This window comes from Talpa europaea (assembly GCF_964194135.1).
Source record: "Talpa europaea genome assembly, chromosome: 10".
NCBI classification, from domain to species: Eukaryota; Metazoa; Chordata; class Mammalia; order Eulipotyphla; family Talpidae; genus Talpa; species Talpa europaea.
In genome coordinates, this window is record NC_140077.1 from 18,935,030 (window position 1) to 18,954,023 (window position 18,994).

Consider the following 18,994-nt stretch of genomic DNA (forward strand, 5'->3'; position numbering starts at 1 on the left):
ACCATATTGCCAGCTCTTAAAAAGTTCTGAGTTTACATGGCAAATATAAACCCCTCTGTTCCTCTAACCTGAACAATACAGTCGTGCATGAAAGCACTTCCTGAATAGATGGACAGAAATGGATTCAAGTCCCAACTATACGGCCCTTAACTAACATGCAGAGTTGTGAAATTAAATGACATCTTGTATGAAAAGCATTTCATTTGCATCAGGGACTGGAAGATGTAATTTCCATAAGAAAATATTTTGTTCCCTGCTGTGTCTTCAGAGTCTAGAACAGGACCTGGCACACATGAGGTAAATCTTCCTCCCGTCTTCGTCGTTAGCTGGAAGGTAGCACCCAGAATCCATCTCGCTCCTCCCTGACTGTTAGTGCAGCCAATCTTGGCCTCCTCGGAGCAGATGAACCTGAGCAAATTCCAGCATTCCCCCCCCCTCCGTCCCTCTCCCCCCCCCAAAAAAAACCGCCTTTCACTCCAGCTGTCAGCTCACCTCAGGGCTCAGGGACAATCCCCTGGGCGCTTTGCCCTCTGCCGCTTTGCAGTCTGCCACTACAGGGATTCCTCCATCCCTGACTCAGGGTGTGGAGATGGGCGCGCAACCCACAACGCCCGAGCCCCTCGCCTGGCACCCGAAGGCACTGGCGCCCAAAGGGAGAGGATCCTGGGCAGCGACTGACCGACCCCTCCTTGAGCCACATGGCTTCGACAGCTGAATGCCCAGCCAGAGCGCAGCCCGTGCGGGCAGGCAGGACGCAGATCCATTCCCCGCCCGCCCGCCGGGGGCTCCTGCCGGGAGTGGCGGTAGCCGCGGCGGGCGGCTCCTCCCGAGGCCCCTCACCTGGTCCGGGAGGACTGCGCCGAGTCGCCGGCCCCAGGTGCGGTCCGCGTGGCAGGCCCGGCCAGCGCTCTCCGGGGCCTCAGCCCGGGAGCCGCCCCCAGGCCCCTCCCGGCCAATCCCCGGCCCTGCAGTGCTCGCCGGCCACGTGGGCGCGCTTCCCCGATCCCCGCGGGTCACGCCCGCCCCGCAGCCCCGCTCCCCGCCGGCCGCCTGCGCAGAGGCGGCCCCTGGCGCGTGCGCACTTCGGCCAAGCGGCGCCGGCCCCGCCCCGTGTGCCGCCGCGCGCCCTCGCCGTGCGTGCGCGGGACGTCGGGGGCGGCGCCGCGGCGGTTGCCCCTGGTAACGGGGGGAGGCTGGAGGAGGAGGAGGAGGAGGAGAGGAGGAGGAGGAGGAGGGACTCGGCGGGAGGATGGTGAGTGTGGGGGCGCGGGCCCCTCTGCGGCCGGCCGGTCACCCTCCTCCGGCCCGCGGGCCAGGGCGGGGCTCTGCGCCTCCAGCCGCGGGGGGCTGGGGCGGCCCTCCGCCTGCTGTCTGGGTCCCGGATTGGTTTCGGGGGTGGTGGGGAGCCCGAGGGTGGGCCCGGGAGGGAGACCCGGGCCTGGGAGGAAGGCGGGGCTTGCAGCGGGTCCGAGGCTTGGACGGGCTGGCCGGGTGTGCGCCCGGCCCCGGGCAGAGCCGGGGCGCATCCTTGCTCGGGCTGGCGGGAGGGCAGATTCGACGAGCTGCGGGCAGCAGCCCCAGCTCGCAGGCTTGGATGGTCCCAGGGAATCGGCCTCTCCGCGCCGCGGGAAAGTGGGGTCCCACGGGGACCAGGCCAGAAGCAGCGAGAAGGGCTGGTGCTGCTGTCTTGAGTTCTTGCGGGCGGCCCCAGGGAGATCTGGCAGCCGAGCTCGCATCTTCCTTGCGACGTGCGGGCCTCAGGGGGGCGGGGGGTAAACCCCAGGACACAAAGAGGTGCCGCTTGGAAGGGATGCCCGGTGCATTTTACATGGCCTGGCTGTCTGCTTAGCGGGCGCGCTTCTCGAGTCCCGAGTTTTTTGTTTCTTGAGGGTTCTGCAAGGTCTGGTTGTTGGTGATGGCCGATTTTTTTGTTCAAGCCTCAGTCCTCATGATAGAGGCAAATCTACTGACCAGGCCCTAGTGTTTCCTTCGGAGTCTGTTGCCACCGCCTTTTGCGTTCGTCCACACCAGAACCCAAGGTCTTCGTATCCGTTTCGGGTCCCGGACCAAAGAGAATGGACGAGTAAAACTGGATGGTCATTAGTTTCGGGCAAGCCATAATTAAAGCTTCCCAAATTGTGAATTTTGGTGTGTGACAGATTTCACCCTTGATACTCTGTTACTAGTTTGTTTCTGTGTAGTTAGTTAAAGGGTGTTAGACTGTAATTGAGTAGTTTTAGAACTAGTCAAAGAAAAATTTATTTTGAATTATTTAGAGCAGGTCGCTTGGCTTACCGACAGCAAAGAGCCAGCATTGGCATTTAGAGTTTCTTCCCAACTTCATCCCCAGTCCCTTTAGGTTTTTAAAAATGTTGAACATTTTCTGTTGATTTGTGAAGTAAGAAAACTGAATGTCCACAAGGAAAAAAAGTTATGTACCTCCCTTTGGTCAGATTATCCAATGCATAAGTTTTGATAGAAAAAAATCTCAATTGATTTGACATGATCACATTGTTAAGGAAGTAAAATTATTTGATCTGAAGTTGCCAATCACATTTCACACTTGCTACATTGCAGTTTTATTAACCTCAGGCTAAACAGATTTTTATATGTTTTCTTTTTATTAATCGTTTATACATGAGCTGTCCATTTAAAGGCTAAGTTTTTCTCAACAAATAAGTACAAGCATAAATATTTACACAGAAAACAACTAGAAATGAAATTAAAAAGACATGCCAACATAACAGAGAATGAGATGTCATCACAGATGAGAAACACATGAGAACTGGCTAACTTTTCCTGACTTGTTTATCAATGAAGTGGACTGTGTAATTTCATGATTGTTTAATTTATAAGCACAGACCACAATAAATTAACCACTGGTCACATTTCCAGGTTCACACTGACTCTGCAAATCCACATTGTATATATATATATATATATATATATAGCGTTATTGCCTACAACTGTTGTAGTCAGGGCTCACACAAAATCTTTTTACCTCTTTTACCTAAAACAGATAATAAGAAATTTAAAACATTTCTTCTAGGTTCTTTATCTGGTTTCCAAAATACATTGTTTCTTTCTCCAAAAGTGTGAACTATTCTTGGAACTGAAAATGAAACATGGAATTTAAATGGTCAGTGGGGCGGTGGCCTCATCTCTTCTCCCAGGAGGCCCTGTGGTAGCTGTATCACTGAGGAGTGAGTCCCAGGCTCTTTGTTTTTCAGCCTTCAGCTATAACTAATACATTTTTTTTTAATTTGGGATATTGCAGCAAAAACCCATTATTGGTTTCTCTGAACATTGAAACTCATCGGTTTTACAGATTCCTTGCAATACCGAGCCTTTGATGAAATAAGATGGCAGTCATTTTAGCACATAACTCATCACTGTTATTTAGTAGATGATGCCTTCATTCAGGAATTAATTAGGGGATACTTTCTATGTAGGTAGACCCAGGGATAGTTATCAAGTATGTCCAACATTAAATGGTTGTTCCCAATAGTATTTATGTTTTCTTGTCAAAAAAACAATCAGATAAATGTTAAAAAAGGAACACAACTACTGCTGAGTGCCTACTATGTGCCATGTTATACATATATTGCCTAATTTGATCTTCATAGCATCTTTTTTGAAATAGAAGTATTGTTCTCCAGAAAACAATGAAACTGTACCTGGGATAACACCTACAAGGAAGTTGAATACAAGTCTGTGAAACTCTAAAGCCTGTAATGTTCTCTTCATTAGGACTCTGGTGAAATTGAAAACCACTCTATCTGTGGAGATGCCTATATATTGTTCCTTTATTTAGTAGAGAGGTAAGAACAAAGATGACAAAGTTTGAGTGAAGTTATTTCTCTCAAAGCTATAGGAGTTCCTGGAAATAAGTAAGAGCTCACTGGGCAGCACAGTTTTTTTATTTAAGGAAATAAAAATAAAAGTCAGTTCCATTTGAGCGAGTTTGTAGGGAGGTGTGTACTCAACAAATGGCTTAATAATTTCAGTATTTAAATTTAAGCTGTTCCTCATAGCCACATGTACTTTTCATGTATTCATATATGTGGCACATTCCCTTCACATACTCCCCACCAGTGTCTTTGAATGACCTAGTTTGTATCATTTTAGGTCAGTGCACCATGCCTCTGCCAGTAGGTGAGTTTAAGCTCATTTTGAGGCAGATAAAATGTCTGTAGGTAATAACAACTATTCATGATTTGCCTGTAAGAAAAGTTTGTTTAAATGTTTTGTAACTGGGCCTACCCTGGTGGCGCAGCGGTTGAGCACTGGGCTGGGAGGCTGCCCGCAGCCTCTGCAGCGCTGGTTTGTTCCCTGGCTGCCGGCAAGGGTCCCATAAAATAAATAAATAAATAGATAAATAAATATATAAATGTTTTGTAACTGAGTCAAACCACTTCTGTCCACAAGAGCACAAATAACTTGTGTCCATGCATTCTGGTAACACAAAAGATGCAATTAACTGACATTATTGTACCTTAAATTGCCTTTCTTTGCAATGTCTCTGGAGTACCCATCTCGCATAGACCATGCGTCTCATTACCATTCTTGGGGCACATTATGGGTGCTTAATGATAATTGAATAAATGGCTGTTTTGACCAGAAACATACTTTAGAAATGCACCTCCTTACATTTATACTGCAAAACTCAGTCCCCAAATAACTTCTAATGACTTCCCCCCTTCAATTGCCATTAAAATATGGATGTACAACATATAGGAAGAAGCAAAGAATAAACTATTTCTACTCTCTTGTATCCAGACTCTTGTGTCAGCTTACTTTGTACCTTACAGTCAGAACCCTCGTATCTATTAATATCCTCTTCCCTATATAGCAAACCCTGATAATCCTGTGATCCCCTGTCCTCAGTAGTTGGGTTAATATGATGCTTTATTGTATTTGCATTTATCTTGCCTAGATCATACATGAGATGCCATTTATTATCTTGCTGAAGAAAATATTAGCCGAACTTTCCTTTCTCTGTAATTTCACTTAAAGTTGAAGCATATGAAGTTATTGTTTCCCAATGAGAATTATGGGGAATTTATGATTTCTTTCTTACCTGTGCTTTGCTTCTCTCCTTTTAAGATGAATGTAAATTATATTTTCCTCTTAATTATTCAATATCAAATATGACAAGTGTGTAAAGTCAGCCTGTAGAAAGCAGTATTTCTTAATGATTTTTGAAAAAGAGGCACTTGAAAAGCCTAAAACATTCATTTTGAATCTCAAAAATATTTTATAGAAAATGTATCTTCTTTCATGATTTCTAACTAGTAAATAATGCATGAGAACTATACTTGTACTGTCATTTAATGTACTGATGTGAAAAATTCCAGTTGTTGGAATTTTATTGGGAGATGTAATGAGGACATCTAATCAGGAACTCAGGATGAGTAGTACAATGTGTTTTCCCTGTTCTTTGCCTTTTTATATCACCAGTTCCCTGAGGATTTTAGAATTCTAATTTTAACTATTCTGAAAGGTGGTATTATAAATGCAATGTAGGTAATGGAAGCCAGGGAGAATTCCATAGACTTAAAACATAAATACAGTTTTCAAAAACAGTGGTGTCAAAGTATTCAAGCCAGATAAGATAAAAACCAAGAGAGAAAGGAGATCATACCTTATTCAATAACAAAAATGAAAACCTGCCTATCTTTTGTTTATTGCTTGAAATCTATTCAGTCTCTCTTCCCCAAATATTTTGGTATAGAATTTGTCTTCCTATCTTAAATCTTCAGTTTTATTTGTTGGAAAACAACTGAGGCATGGAAAAGTTAATGTGATCCTTAGCAAGTCAGTGCAAGTCAGTACAGTACTAAAAGTGGTGAACAGAGTTTGTGAGGTAGAAGGAATTCTTAAACAATTATGCATATTTGCATCTCATTGTCCAAAGACACTATTGTTAAGAATTAGTTCACAAAATTATTTGATCTTAGTGAACTAGATTGATTTGAACTGTTGCCTTGTACAGTGTGGATAAAAAATATGTAGCCATTTTATATAATTCTAAGATTTAGCTCGAAGGAATTTCAGCTTGAACCAGGAGATTAGATAATATGTCTTTTAAATTCTGGGATTCTTTGCCTCACTGAAACAAGATGGTCAGCTGTAGGACAGAACAAATAACTATCTTATAATATTTCTCTAATGTTCTTAGTTAAAAAGCAATATGGTTTATTTTCATCCATTAAAAAAATGAAAACAAGGGCCTCCCTGGTGGCACAAGGGATTGAGTATAGCGCTGTGAAGCTGTCTGCAGCCTCGGCCAGCCAGGGAGCTACCCACATGGCTCAGCAGACTGCTCTTGCCTCTCCTGCTGCTCCCCTCAGCAGTGTATTTCAGTCAGTCTGCCTGTTCTGCTCCCCACTCTTATCTCTGGTGAATCCTCTTACCCCACCCACCTCTGGCCCACACCCCAGCTCTTGTATGCATAAATAAATAAATCTTTTTTAAAAGAAAGAAAAGAAACTTGAGTCTAATAAAGGAGAAAAATATAAAATCAACTAACATCAGATGAGTGGTCTACTCTGAGAGTAGATAAAGGGCTTTGGGAACAGGAGTTGGGCAGTAGTTCATGCTCCCTGGAGATCTGGGGTGACTACTAAACTGGAATAAAAGAAGGAATAGGAATAAGCCATGCTGTTTACTAAGTTGCTGAATTTACTAAGTATTTCTGCCAAAACTTAGGAGGAAACAAATTGAATAAATGACATTAAAGTGGGAAGTGATACTATAAGCCCTCCACAACCAAGAACTTTTTTTCAAGGAGAAGACAACATTCTGATATCCAACAATATCAGTAACCCCAAAAGTAATCTCTCTTCTTCATGGTTGTTCAAGGGCTTACTCTCAATTTTACGCAAATTGAAAAGTGCACCAGACCAGGAGGTGAGAATCCTTCTCCTGGGCTTGGATAATGCTGGCAAGACCACTCTCCTGAAGCAGCTTGCATCTGAAGACATCAGCCACATCACACCTACACAGGTGAGCACTGCCTTGGCCGCCAGTACTAGTGTGACACAAGAAAGATGATAATAGCAGTAGGAAAGACAAAATGGGAAATACAGTTTTGTCCACTTCCAAATTTTGTTACTGAGAAATGTATGGTTTAAAAATAATGAGTTTTCAAAAAATTTATCAAGGGATTCCATTCATAAGTGGTACTTGGAATAGAGAAATTCATAGAGACAGAAAGTAGAGTAGCAGTTACCAGGGCTGGAGAGAGGGATTATCAGGGGTTATTGCTTAATGGGTATAGAGTCAATGTTGTAAGATGAAAAAAGTTCTATGTGTTGTATAGCAATCTATTTCCTTACTGCCACTGAATTTTAGGCTGAAGATGATTAAAATGGTACATTTTATGCTATGTGTATTTTACAACAATTTTTACAATAAATAACATAGGGCCTCCCTGATGGCACAGGGATTAAAGACAGCGCTATCAAGCTACTGCCAGCCACTAGAGTTCCATCCCTGGCCAGGGAGGAAGCCACAGGGTGTAGCAGACCTCTCCTTTCTCACCCGCTGCTCCCCTCAGCTGTGTATTTCAATGAATCTGCCTGTTCTGCTCCCTACTCTCTCTGGTGAATTCTCTCACCACCCCCCACACCTCTGGCTTACACCCCAGTTCTTGTATGCATAAATAAATCTTTAAATAAATAACATATATTTATATGTATAAATATATGTGTACAGAGAGAGAGAGAGAGAGTCAGTTCCCTCAGGTCTGAGTGATTACTTTTTAAAAATTGTGCTATCTTCTCCAATTACGAAATTAATAGAGCAGAAAAGACAGAAAAAGTATAAAGGGAAAAAAGCTAGAGAGTACTACAAGAAAAACTACTGTTAATATTTTAATGTGTATTTTTATGACTTTGTAAAATACAAATATATATATATATCCATATTTTCAAATAAAAAAATGACCTGCATTTTTTAGTCTAGCCTCATCAACGCTTCTCTTTCCTAAGGCTAAGAAAGAGAATACAAAAGATAAGGCAGTGGGGGTGCTTACAGTTTGGAAGCTGAAATACAAGGCTTGATTGGAAGACCTCTAGTGGGTTTTCTTAGATCTTCTTCCCTGTAGGAAATCCTGAGAAATCTTTTCCTTTGTACAAGCCTTTGGGTTTGCTAGTGAGGGACTTCCATGTTGGTCTTAGTCACTGTAAAGTGTCTAAGCATTAGAGATTTTAGCAAAACCAGGGTTACTTAGCATTTTCTGTCACTGTGCTATGATAAGAGCTTGGTGTCAACTTTGAAAGACAGTGCTGGTGTATGTACTTCTCTGCCTATGAACCTTAACTGATTCACAGCTCTTTACAGAACATTTCAAATGCAACCAAAATGAGCAATTTTATAGCTTCTGAACAAATGTAATATATAGCCTAAGGAGGAGCAAATTACAGTAGTCTAGCCTAGGAGGGCTGAAAACATGTATTATTGTGTCAGGATTTCTGCCAGAAAAAGAAGAGTTAGAGCTTTTTGGTTTTGGTTTTGCTTTTTTAGTATTAGTAATAGGATCTGCCTCTCAAGAGCACCACTACCTAATAAGGCTTCCATCCTGCAAACTTGGAAATGAACTCTAAATTATAGATCCAAAGTTCCAATTCTAACTTTTCTGACTTTGATGTGTTATAGGTAACTACTATTTTATTATATCAAGGTTTCATATTTATTCTTTAAAAACAAGCCTTTATTGTGCTTTGTTTTATATTTTATATTTACTATATCATTGTAGTCAATTTAGAAAGTTATATCAATTGAAAAGTTAGAATTAGAAATCACCTATAGGGCCTCCCTGGTGGCACAAGGGGTTAAGATGCAACCGCAGCCACTGCAGCACGTGTATGATCCCCGGGCAGGGAGCTACCCACATGGCACAGCAGACCTCTTCTGAGTTACCTGCTGCTTCCCTTAGCAGTGTATTTCACTCAGTCTGCCTGTTCTGTTCCCCACTCTGTCTCTGGTGAATCCTCTCACCCCCCCCCCACCTCTGGCCTGTACCCCAGTATTTGTATGCATAAATAAATCTTTAAAAAAATTAAAAATAGGGCCTCCCCGGTGGCACAGCGGTTGAGTGCTGGGTTGCGAAGCTGCCCGCGGCCTCTGCGGCGCCGGTTTGATCCCCGGCTGCTCCCCAGCCACCAGAGGAGGGTCCCACATGGTGCGCAGACCTCTCCTGCTGCCCGCTGCTCCCCTCAGCAGTGTACTTCGGTCCTTCTGCCTGTTCTGCTCCCCGCTCTGGCTCTGGTGAATTCTCTCACCCTCCCGCGCTTCTGACTGTACCCAGTGCTTAGATAAACAAACAAACAAACAAATAAATAAATAAAACATGCCTCTATTAAAAAAAAATTAAAAATTAAAATCACTTATAATGCCAGTCAGACATAACCACTGTTAGCAGTTAGGAATATATCCATCCAGGGTGTTTTTTCTATGCATATATATGATAGGGATGAATATGTTTAGAATAAAAAATAAAAATGGCTTCTAGAGCATGTACTATTTTGCATCCTTTTTTTTCTACTTAAAGAGCATCTCTGTTATATATATAAAGACTTATACAACAGGCATCTCTAAATTATTATTTCCTTAGACTAATTTCTTAGATTTGGGGGGGCCTGGTGATTTATAGAATTTTAAGGCAATTGTTAAATACGGTCAGTTTGCAGGGTTGACTTAATTGTTCCCTACTTGAGTCCAGAAAGTATTTGATGGTGCAGGGCTTGACACTGAATATTATAGTTAAACGCAACATTTTTAAACATGCAAAAGTGGTTTTGTCAAGGAGTCAGAATGAAGCTGCTGTTACGGTAAGCGTAAGCTGTTTCCCTCTCGAGTGCTTAAACTTCTGGTTTATTCAGTCGTTGGTGTTTTCGAGGAGCTGTAACAGCCCTGGCCCCAGTTATCCTCTAGGGACCATTAATCCTCAGTGGCATTGAGTGGCCGTGTTCCTTGCCGTTGTGCTGTGCCTCGTCCTGCAGTGCCAGGCGGTGGTGCTGGCCCACAGCCCGAGTTGGCGAATGTGGATGGAGGCAGCCCCAGGCCCGCTAGCGCCAGTTACTCTGGATGAAATGTCACTTCTGTGGTAGCAAGCTGTTGATTGGATTTTTCAAATCCTCATTTCACTCTATCATTCTTGCAAGATTTTTTTTTTGATCCTTGCTCATGAAATGCCTTCCCGCCAACCCCCAAAGGCCTCATTAATTTGTTTCTCTCCACACAAACTCCCAGCTCTCAATTCTGCCCGCCTGGATTTGCTCCCCTTGAGTAACTGTCCTGAAAATTAATACTTTCAAGTTTATCAGAAATACCTATGAAAGAACAGTTTCAAATGCCAATTTGTTTGTTTGTGTTCATCACCACCTGTAACTGAGGGCTCAGTTTGAACATGCTTTTCCAGCTGACCCTGCCATTCCCCTGGGCTGGGCTGACACTCAAAAAACCAGCCTTTTCCATGGTATCCTGTGTGCCACACCTGTCTTTTCCTGATTAATCCATTTGAGGATATTTCTTTCATTTTGAGCTGTTCTTAAAAAATCCAGCCTTTCAGATTTGTTTCTCCTGCCTCATTTTAAACTTCACATTTGTTCTGTTGTTTTGAGCCTCCAGATTCAGCTTTTCCATGTCCTGCTCAATGTTACCATCCTGAGGAGTCCTGGAGGGGTGTGGTCTGCGTTAGATTGTCAGAGCTGTTCTCATACTGAGTTGGTGTGGGGGTAGGGGAAGGGTGTGTGTGCCATCAGTAACACTGACTCCATTCTCAATATTAACTTTGTTAGAAATTCTTCTCAAAGTTAGTAAAACTTGGTGGTTTTACTTTTGTGTATTTCAGGGTTTTAACATCAAAAGTGTACAGTCACAAGGTTTTAAACTGAATGTGTGGGACATTGGTGGACAAAGGAAAATCAGACCGTACTGGAGGAATTATTTTGAAAATACTGATATTCTCGTAAGTACGCTTACTGATGCACTAATTCATAATCTCTTATCTGCTGTGTGTTAGAACATTAGCACAGGTAATATTATTTCTCATTCAGTAACTGCACTGTTGCTTTAGTCACTGAGTTTGGGGCTCCCAGAAGGTTGCAGATTGTGAAGGAGAATCGTCTTTGTATGACGTTTGTATAGGATGTTTTTCCGTCGCTCAGTAACAGTGTTATGCCCACACCCACCTTGGCAGATGAAGTATTTATTCATTACTATAGTGATTTAAACAGCAGACGAGAAGTCCAAAGATCTTGCCACTGACTTGTCATCCCAAGGAAATCAATAAATCAAGTATATACCAAAGAGAGTACCAAAGATCCCAAAGTAGAAGTCCTTGGCAATGATAAAGAATGGTTGAAAGACCTGATGATGGTCTTCCTAGAAAAGTAGATGCTTGGAACCTTCTTCAGTTGCTTCAAGAACTATCTTAAATCAGATCGGCCTCATAATGATTAGTTCTAGAGGACTGGACAAGGAGCAGTTTGGAGAGTACTAGGTAACAGAGTTTAACTCAGTGTAAGGAAGACATTTCCTATAATTATAACCACAAAGAAGTAGGAAAAGCTGTTTCATGCATTGGGGAGTCCCTGGTTAGGCAGAGCCCAAGATTTTTGCTCCTACTTGACTGTCACATTCTCTAGAACCACTGTTTGAGAAATCTTGGAGATTTCACTGTCCACATATATGACTTCACCAATATCTTAGTTTCTCAGTTCCCATGGATTTCAAGCCTCTGCTTTTCTCCTCTGAGTCACTGCTTCAGTAGCCTCATCTTGTTTCAAGGCTTTAATTATCACCTACATGCTCTCAGTCCCCACATCTGATCCATAAGCCAATCCCATCATACCCACCTTCAAAATATTTCTAGTATCTAACTCTTTCCATTTCCAGTGCTACTGTGCATTGATTATTGCAGGATCATCCTAACTGGTCTCCTTATTTCTATCTTGCCTGAAGTCCTTTCTCAACACATTAGCTACAGTAATCCTGTTAAAACATGAGTTTCCCATCTCAAAATAAAAGACAAGATTCTTACAATGACCTACAGTGCCCCTTACCTTCTGACTCCACTTACCTGCCTGACTCATCTACAACCCCCTCCTGCCAACCCTCCTCCTCTGCTTGGAACAAGTCTCACTGCCCTTTAGCTGTTCCTAGAACACGGGCATGTTCCCAGCTCACAGCCTTTGCCATTGCTATTTCCAATGCTAGAATTCTTAGATATCCTCATGGTTTATTCCCTTACTTCCTTCAAATCACATGTCACCTTACCACTGAAATCTTCCCTAATTACTGTATTTTAAAATGTGACTCCTATCCCTACCCTCCTAGCATTGACTTTTTTGCTTTTATTTTTTCCCCTCCATCACACCTATCACCATTAGACAAATTTTTGTTACCTTTCTTACTCTGTAAAGCAGCAATCTTTTCCCTTCTTTTTCAACTATTGTATCCCCAGTGCTTAGAAAAGTGTCAAATAAATGAAACAGATAATTGTTATACATGGAGTCTAATATTACATAGAACGTGAAGTTATAAAGCATCTAAATTCCTTCCCAATGCTGAGGTTCTGCAATACTGTATCATTGGGGTACATCTAAAGGCTTGTTAACTACTGTAAGATGAGTGGAGCATCTACTTTATAGGGGTTTACAAGGAGTAGCACATTAATTCATTCATCACAATTTTTTAAAAAGATTTATTTATTTATTTATACAAGCACTGGGTATAATCAGAAGCGCAGGAGGGTGAGAGAATTCACCAGAGCCAGAGCAGGGAGCAGAACAGGCAGACTGACGAAGTACACTGCTGAGGAGAGCAGTGGGCAGGCACAGCAGGAGAGGTCTGTGCGCCATATGGGACCCTCACCGGTGGCCAGGGATCAAACTGGCGCTGCAGAGGTTGTGGGCAGCTTTGCAGCCCAGCACTCAACCACTGCGCCACCAGGGAGGCCCCATCACAATTCTTAATTGGAAAATATTGCTGAAATATCAAGGTGTACCATCATCAAATTAGTAAAGACATTTGAGGTGCTGGGATGAAGATCAACTGGGTTCATTTTATTCCTGGCCACTTTATGTTCAGTATGTTCCCAGTGCCAGATTAAAAGCTTAAGTGTGGACCTCCCTGGTGGCACAACAGTTGAGCACTGGGTTGCGAAGCTGCTCGCAGCCTCTGCAGCGCCGGTTCGATTCCCGGCTGCTCCCCAGCCACCAGAGGAGAGTCCCACATGGCGCGCAGACCTCTCCTGCCACCTGCTGCTCCCCTCAGCAGTGTATTTCAGTCCTTCTGCCAGCTCTGCTCCCCGCTCTGGCTCTGGTGAATTCTCGCACCCTCCCGCACTTCTGACTGTACCCAGTGCTTGTATAAATAAATAAATAAATAAATCTTAAAAAAAATACAAATTATAAAAAATAAAAATAAAATTAAAAAAAATAAGAGCTTAAGTGGGGGCCTCCCTGGTGGCACAAGGGGTTGAGTCTCAGCACTATCAAGCTATCATCAGCCACTGGGGCCTGAGTTTGATCCCCACCCAGGGAGCTACCCACATGGCGCAGCAGACCTCTCCTGACTTGCCCGCTGCTCCCCTCAGCAGTGTACTTCAGTCAATCTGCTTGTTCTGTTCCCCACTCTGTCTCTGGTGAATCTTCTCACCCCCCACAACTCTGGCCTGTACCCCAGTTCTTGTATACATAAATAAATAATCTTTGAAAAAAATAAGAGCTTAAGTGGACAAAAATAAAAAGATGAGATACAGCCATCCATCCAATTATTCCTCTGTTTAACCAGTTTTCTTCTAAAATGTGTTATGTGCCTTCTAGGGGAACAGAAGAAAAATATTGGGGAGAAAAATTTTCCCTTTAAGATAGAAACTCATCAAATAAAGTGTCCATTTTTGAACTATAACTTTTTAATTTTAGATAATTTCAAATTTATGCAAAGGTCAAGAAAATAGCTTAATGAAGCCCAGACATCTACCCAGGTTCCCTTGCTTCAGCTTTGGTGACATTGTTTCATCTCCCCTGCCTCCATTTTTCAAAAAGTATCCTAAGGGGGCCTCCCCGCTGGCGCAGCTGTTGAGCACTGGGTTGCGAAGCTGCCCGCCGCCTCTGCAGCGCCGGTTCGATCCCCGGCTGCTCCCCGGCCACCGGAGGAGGGTCCCACATGGCGCGCAGACCTCTCCTGCCGCCCGCTGCTCCCCTCAGCAGTGTACTTCGGTTCTTCTGCCTGCTCTGTTCCCCGCTCTGGCTCTGGTGAATTCTCTCACCCTCCCGCGCTTCTGACTGGACCCAGTGCTTGCATAAATAAATAAATAAATAAATCTTAAAAAAAAAAAAAAGTATCCTAAAACAGATTCAAGTCATCCCATTATTTCTCGTTTTTTCCAAGTTTCAGATGTTTATTAAACAGTGTAAACACTAACCCCAACATGATTTCATGCATTTAGAGGGAAAATATTTCCTGTTTAAATGGAAAATTGTGTGGATGACTTCTGGAAGACCTTCACTGTAAGCAGCTTTGTAGTGAAACATTGCTCTTAGAAGCCCAGACCTGTAATCCATAGTCACTGAGCAGAACTTGCATTGATAATTGGGACCTAGTTTGTTCCAGGGTTCTGGGTGATTCTTTCTGTAGCAACTAACTTGGATTGAACAATGGCAGATGCAGGGCATAAAGCACTGCTCCAGTACCTCCAGCTCCAAGCAATACAAGGAGTGGGATCGAGCTGGGATGCCTCTTGAACTGACTGAGGATCTGTTGGAGCATCATTGCCAAAGAGGCTGTGGGCCAAAAAGGAGAAAGCCCATCATTTATGTCACTCACAAATACTTGGGATGTTAGCTTAAAAGGTCATTCTCTAAATTGTAATATGAAGCTACATACTAGAAAAATTGATCATTAAGTCTTCCAAACCCCAAAAATTAACAAGGAAACTCCTGAAACTATTAAATGATTACAGCAAGTTTGCAGGATGTAAGGTTAATATACAACATCCATTGCTTTCCTGTATATCAGCAATGAACAACTGGAATTTGAAATGAAAAGCAAAATATCATTTACATTAGCACCCCCAAAAGAGAAATAATTAAGCATAAATCTAACAAAATACACGCAGAATCAGTATGAACAAAATGAGAAGACTAATCAACCAAAGAAGATCTGAACACATGGAGAGATACTCCATATGCATTGATTGGAACTCAGTGTTGTAAGGTGTCAGTTCTCGAAGGTGAGTGAAGGGCCTCCCAGGTGGCACAGCAGTTGAGCACTGGGTTGCGAAGCAGCCCACAGCCTTTGCAGTGCAATTAGATCCCCAGCTGCTCCCCTGCCACCGGGTGAGGGTCCCACATGGTGCGCAGACCTCTCCTGCCGCCCGCTGCTCCCCTCAGCAGTGTACTTCGATCCTTCTGCCTGCTCTGCTCCCCGCTCTGGCTCTGGTGAGTTCTCTCGCCCTCCCGTGCTTCTGACTGTACCCAGTGCTTGTATAAATAAATAAATAGATAAAATCTTAAAAAAAAAAAAAGACTTAAAAAAAAATAGGTGAGTGAAGCATGTGCACATATAGAGGGGCAAAACCCCCAAAGTTATATAGACATGTAAACAACTGATGAATTTAACTGAAAAAATGATGTCAATTCTACCTAACTTGATCTATGCATTATATAGATGAACTATAGATTCAGTGCAATCCAAGCAAAATGCCAGTGAGTTATTTTGTAGCTACTGACAAACTTTGTTAAAAGTTTGTGTGGAAAGGCCAAACACCCAGATAGCCAGCACAGTCCTGAAGAAGAACAAAGCTGGAGGACTGACACTGCCTGACTTTAAGACTTACTCTAAAGTATGGTAATCAAGGCAGTGTAGAGAAAGAAGAGACATACAGATTGATAAAATAGGATAGAGAAACCCAAAATAGACCCACATGAATATTGTAACTAATCTTTGAGAAAGGAGAGAGGCAATCCACTAGACAAGGATAGTCTTTTCAACAAATGGTTCCTGAAACAATGGAACATCCATATGCAAAAATTTGTTTTAAAGAATGTGGAGAGTCCTGGGGCCTTCCTGGTGTCAAAGGGTTAAACACAGCACTATGAAGCTATGCGCAGCCTCTGCAGCTGGCCAGGGAGCCACCCACATGGCGCAGCAGATCTCTCCTGCTTGCCTGCTGCTTCCCTCAGCCATGTATTTCAGTCCATCTGCCTATTCTGTTCCCCATTCTGTCTCTGGTAAATCCTTTCACCCCTTGCACCTCTGGCCTGTACCCCAGTTCTTGTATACATAAATAAATAAATCTTTTTTTAAAAAAAACAGCATATAGAGAGTCCTTATCCTGTTTACAAAAATTAACTCAAAATGGGTCTTAGGCCTAAATTTAAAACATAAAACTATAAAATTTCCAGAAGATAATAGAGGAGAAAAATCTAGGTGACCTAGGATTTGACAATGAGGTTTGAGATGCAACACCAAAAGCATGATCCATGAAAAAATACATAAGTTGGTCTTTATTACACTTTAAAGCTTCTGCTCTGAGAAACGTGCTATTAAGAAAATTAAGAGCTAAGCCACAGACTGGGCAAAAATATTTCTAAAACATCTGATAAAGTACTTGTATACAAAATATAAAAAGAACCCTGGGCCTCCCCTGGTGGCGCAGTGGTTGAGCGCTGGTTTGCGAGGCTGCCCTTAGCCTCTGCAGGACCAGTTTGATCCCCGGCCACCCGTGAGGGTCCCACAAAAAAAAAAAAAAAAAAAGAACTCTGAAACTAAACAATAAGAAAATAAACTGCTCAATTAAAAATAGACAAAAGGGGCCTCCCCTGGTGGCGCAGAGGTCGAGTGCTGGGCTGTGAAGCTGCCCTCAGCCTCTGCAGCTCCTGTTCGATCCCTGGCCACCAGCAAGGGTCCCACATGGCACACAGACCTCTCCTGCCGTGCATGCTGCTCCCCTCAGCAGTGTATTTCCTCAGTCTGCCTGTTCTGTTCCCTGCTCTGGCTCTGGTGAATTCTCTCACCCTCCCGCACTTCTGACTGTACCCAGTGCTTGTATAAATAAATAAATAAATCTTAAAAAAAAAAAATGGACAAAAGATCTAACACCTCACCAAAGAAGATTTATAAATAAGCATTTGAAAAGATGTTCCACATCATGTCATTAGGGAGCTACAAATTAAAACAACCATGAAATGCCACTATATACCAATTAGAATGGCTAAATTTTTTTTAAAAGATTTTTTAAATTTAATTTTATTTTTTTTTAAAGATTTGTTTATTTATGCATACAAGAGCTGGGGTGCAGGCCAGAGATGCGGGGGGGTGAGAGGATTCACCAGAGACAGAGTGGGGAACAGAACAGGCAGACTGACTGAAATACACTGCTGAGGGGAGGAGCGGGTGAATCAGGAAAGGTCTGCTTTGTCGTGTGGTTTCTCCCTGGCGGGCCAAGGATCGAACTTGTCCAGCAGAGGCTGCAGATAGCTTCATAGTGTGGTGCTTAACCCCTTGTGCTACCAGGGAGGCCCCAAGATTTATTTTTACTTATTTATGCATATAAGAACTGGGGTATAAGTCAGAGATATGGGGAGTGAGAGGATTCACCAGAGACAAAGTGGGGAGTAGAACAGGCATGTTGACTGAAATACACTGCTAAGGGGAGCCTTGGGCAAGACAGGAGAGGTCTGCTGCACCATGTGGGTCAGCTCCCCGGATGAGGATTGAACTCATGCCACAGTGGCTGGCAATAGCTTGATAGTACTGACTTTAACCCCTGTGCCACCGGGGAGGCCCCAGAATGGCTAAAGTTATTAACGATGATACCAAATGCTGGTGAGGATGTGGTACAACAGGAACTTCTATTCAATATTGGTGCAGAATGATACAATAACTTTAGAAGATAGTTTTGAGTTTCTTACAAAGCTAAACATAGTTTTTTTAAAAAAAGATTTATTTGTCTATGCATACAAGAACTGGGGTGTAAGCCAGAGGTGCAGGGAGTGAGAGGATTCACCAGAGACAAAGTGGGGAGCAGAACAGGCAGATAGACTGAAAGGAGAGGTCTGCTATGCCATGTGGGTTGCTCCCTGGCCAGCTGGCTGGGGATCAAACTCTTGCTGCTGTGGCTGGTGATAGCTTGATAGCGCTGTCTTTAACCCCTGTGCCTCGAGGGAGGCCCCAAAGCTAAACATAGTCAACCTATCCAGCATTCACCCTTCAAGGTATCACCCAATGAGTTGAAAACTTTTGTCCACACAAAATTCTAAACACAAATGTGTTTTTTTTTTCCTCATAATTACCGATAACTGGAAGCAACCAAGATGTCCTTCAATAGGTGAATGAACAAACTGATACCCACATAATGGAATATTATTCAGTGATGATATTTCTATGCTATCAAGCCACGAAAGACATGAAGGAAACTTAAACGCATATTGCTAAGTGAAAGTCAACCTAAAAAAGCATACATACTCTAAATTTCCAACTATATGACTTTTTTAAAGGCAAAACTATAGAAATTAGTAAAAAATTTCTATAAGTAAAAGATTAGTGGTTGCTAGAGGGAGGGTAGGGATGAACGATGACACAGGATTTTTAGAGGGGATAACTATTCTATATGAAACTGTAATAATGGATATAAGTCATTAAGGGTTTCTCAAAATCCACAGAACTCTAAAACACAAAGAATGAACCTAATGTATCAAGATTGGTTGTTTAATGTAACCAAGTTCCACACTAATAGGAAGTGTTACTAGGGGAATCTGAGGGTGGGATGGAGGTGGGTAGGTATATGGAACACTCAGCACTTTCTACTTAATTATCCTGTGAATCTAAAAGGAATTAAAAATTAGAGTGGGGCTTCCCTTGTGGCACAAGGGGTTAAGTCTCAGCACTATGAAGCTATCCACAGCCACTGCAGCAGGAGTTCGATTCCCAGCCAGAGAGGTACCCACATGGCACAGCAGACCTCTCCTGTCTCACCTGC

At 42.9% G+C, this 18,994-nt stretch overlaps 1 protein-coding gene across 1 annotated transcript in view; it reads left to right on the forward strand.

Moving 5' to 3' along the window:
- Nucleotides 1–698: 698 nt before the first annotated feature.
- ARL3 (ARF like GTPase 3) overlaps nucleotides 699–18,994 on the forward strand; it is a gene marked incomplete at both ends in the record, with an annotated part of 32,185 nt that continues 13,889 nt past the window's right edge. Inside the window, 4 exons of the mRNA XM_084244566.1 lie at nucleotides 699–877; nucleotides 1,059–1,179; nucleotides 6,865–7,008; nucleotides 10,859–10,975. Of these exons, the coding sequence (XP_084100692.1) occupies nucleotides 699–877; nucleotides 1,059–1,179; nucleotides 6,865–7,008; nucleotides 10,859–10,975 (561 nt within the window). The remainder of the gene's footprint in view (nucleotides 878–1,058; nucleotides 1,180–6,864; nucleotides 7,009–10,858; nucleotides 10,976–18,994) is intronic.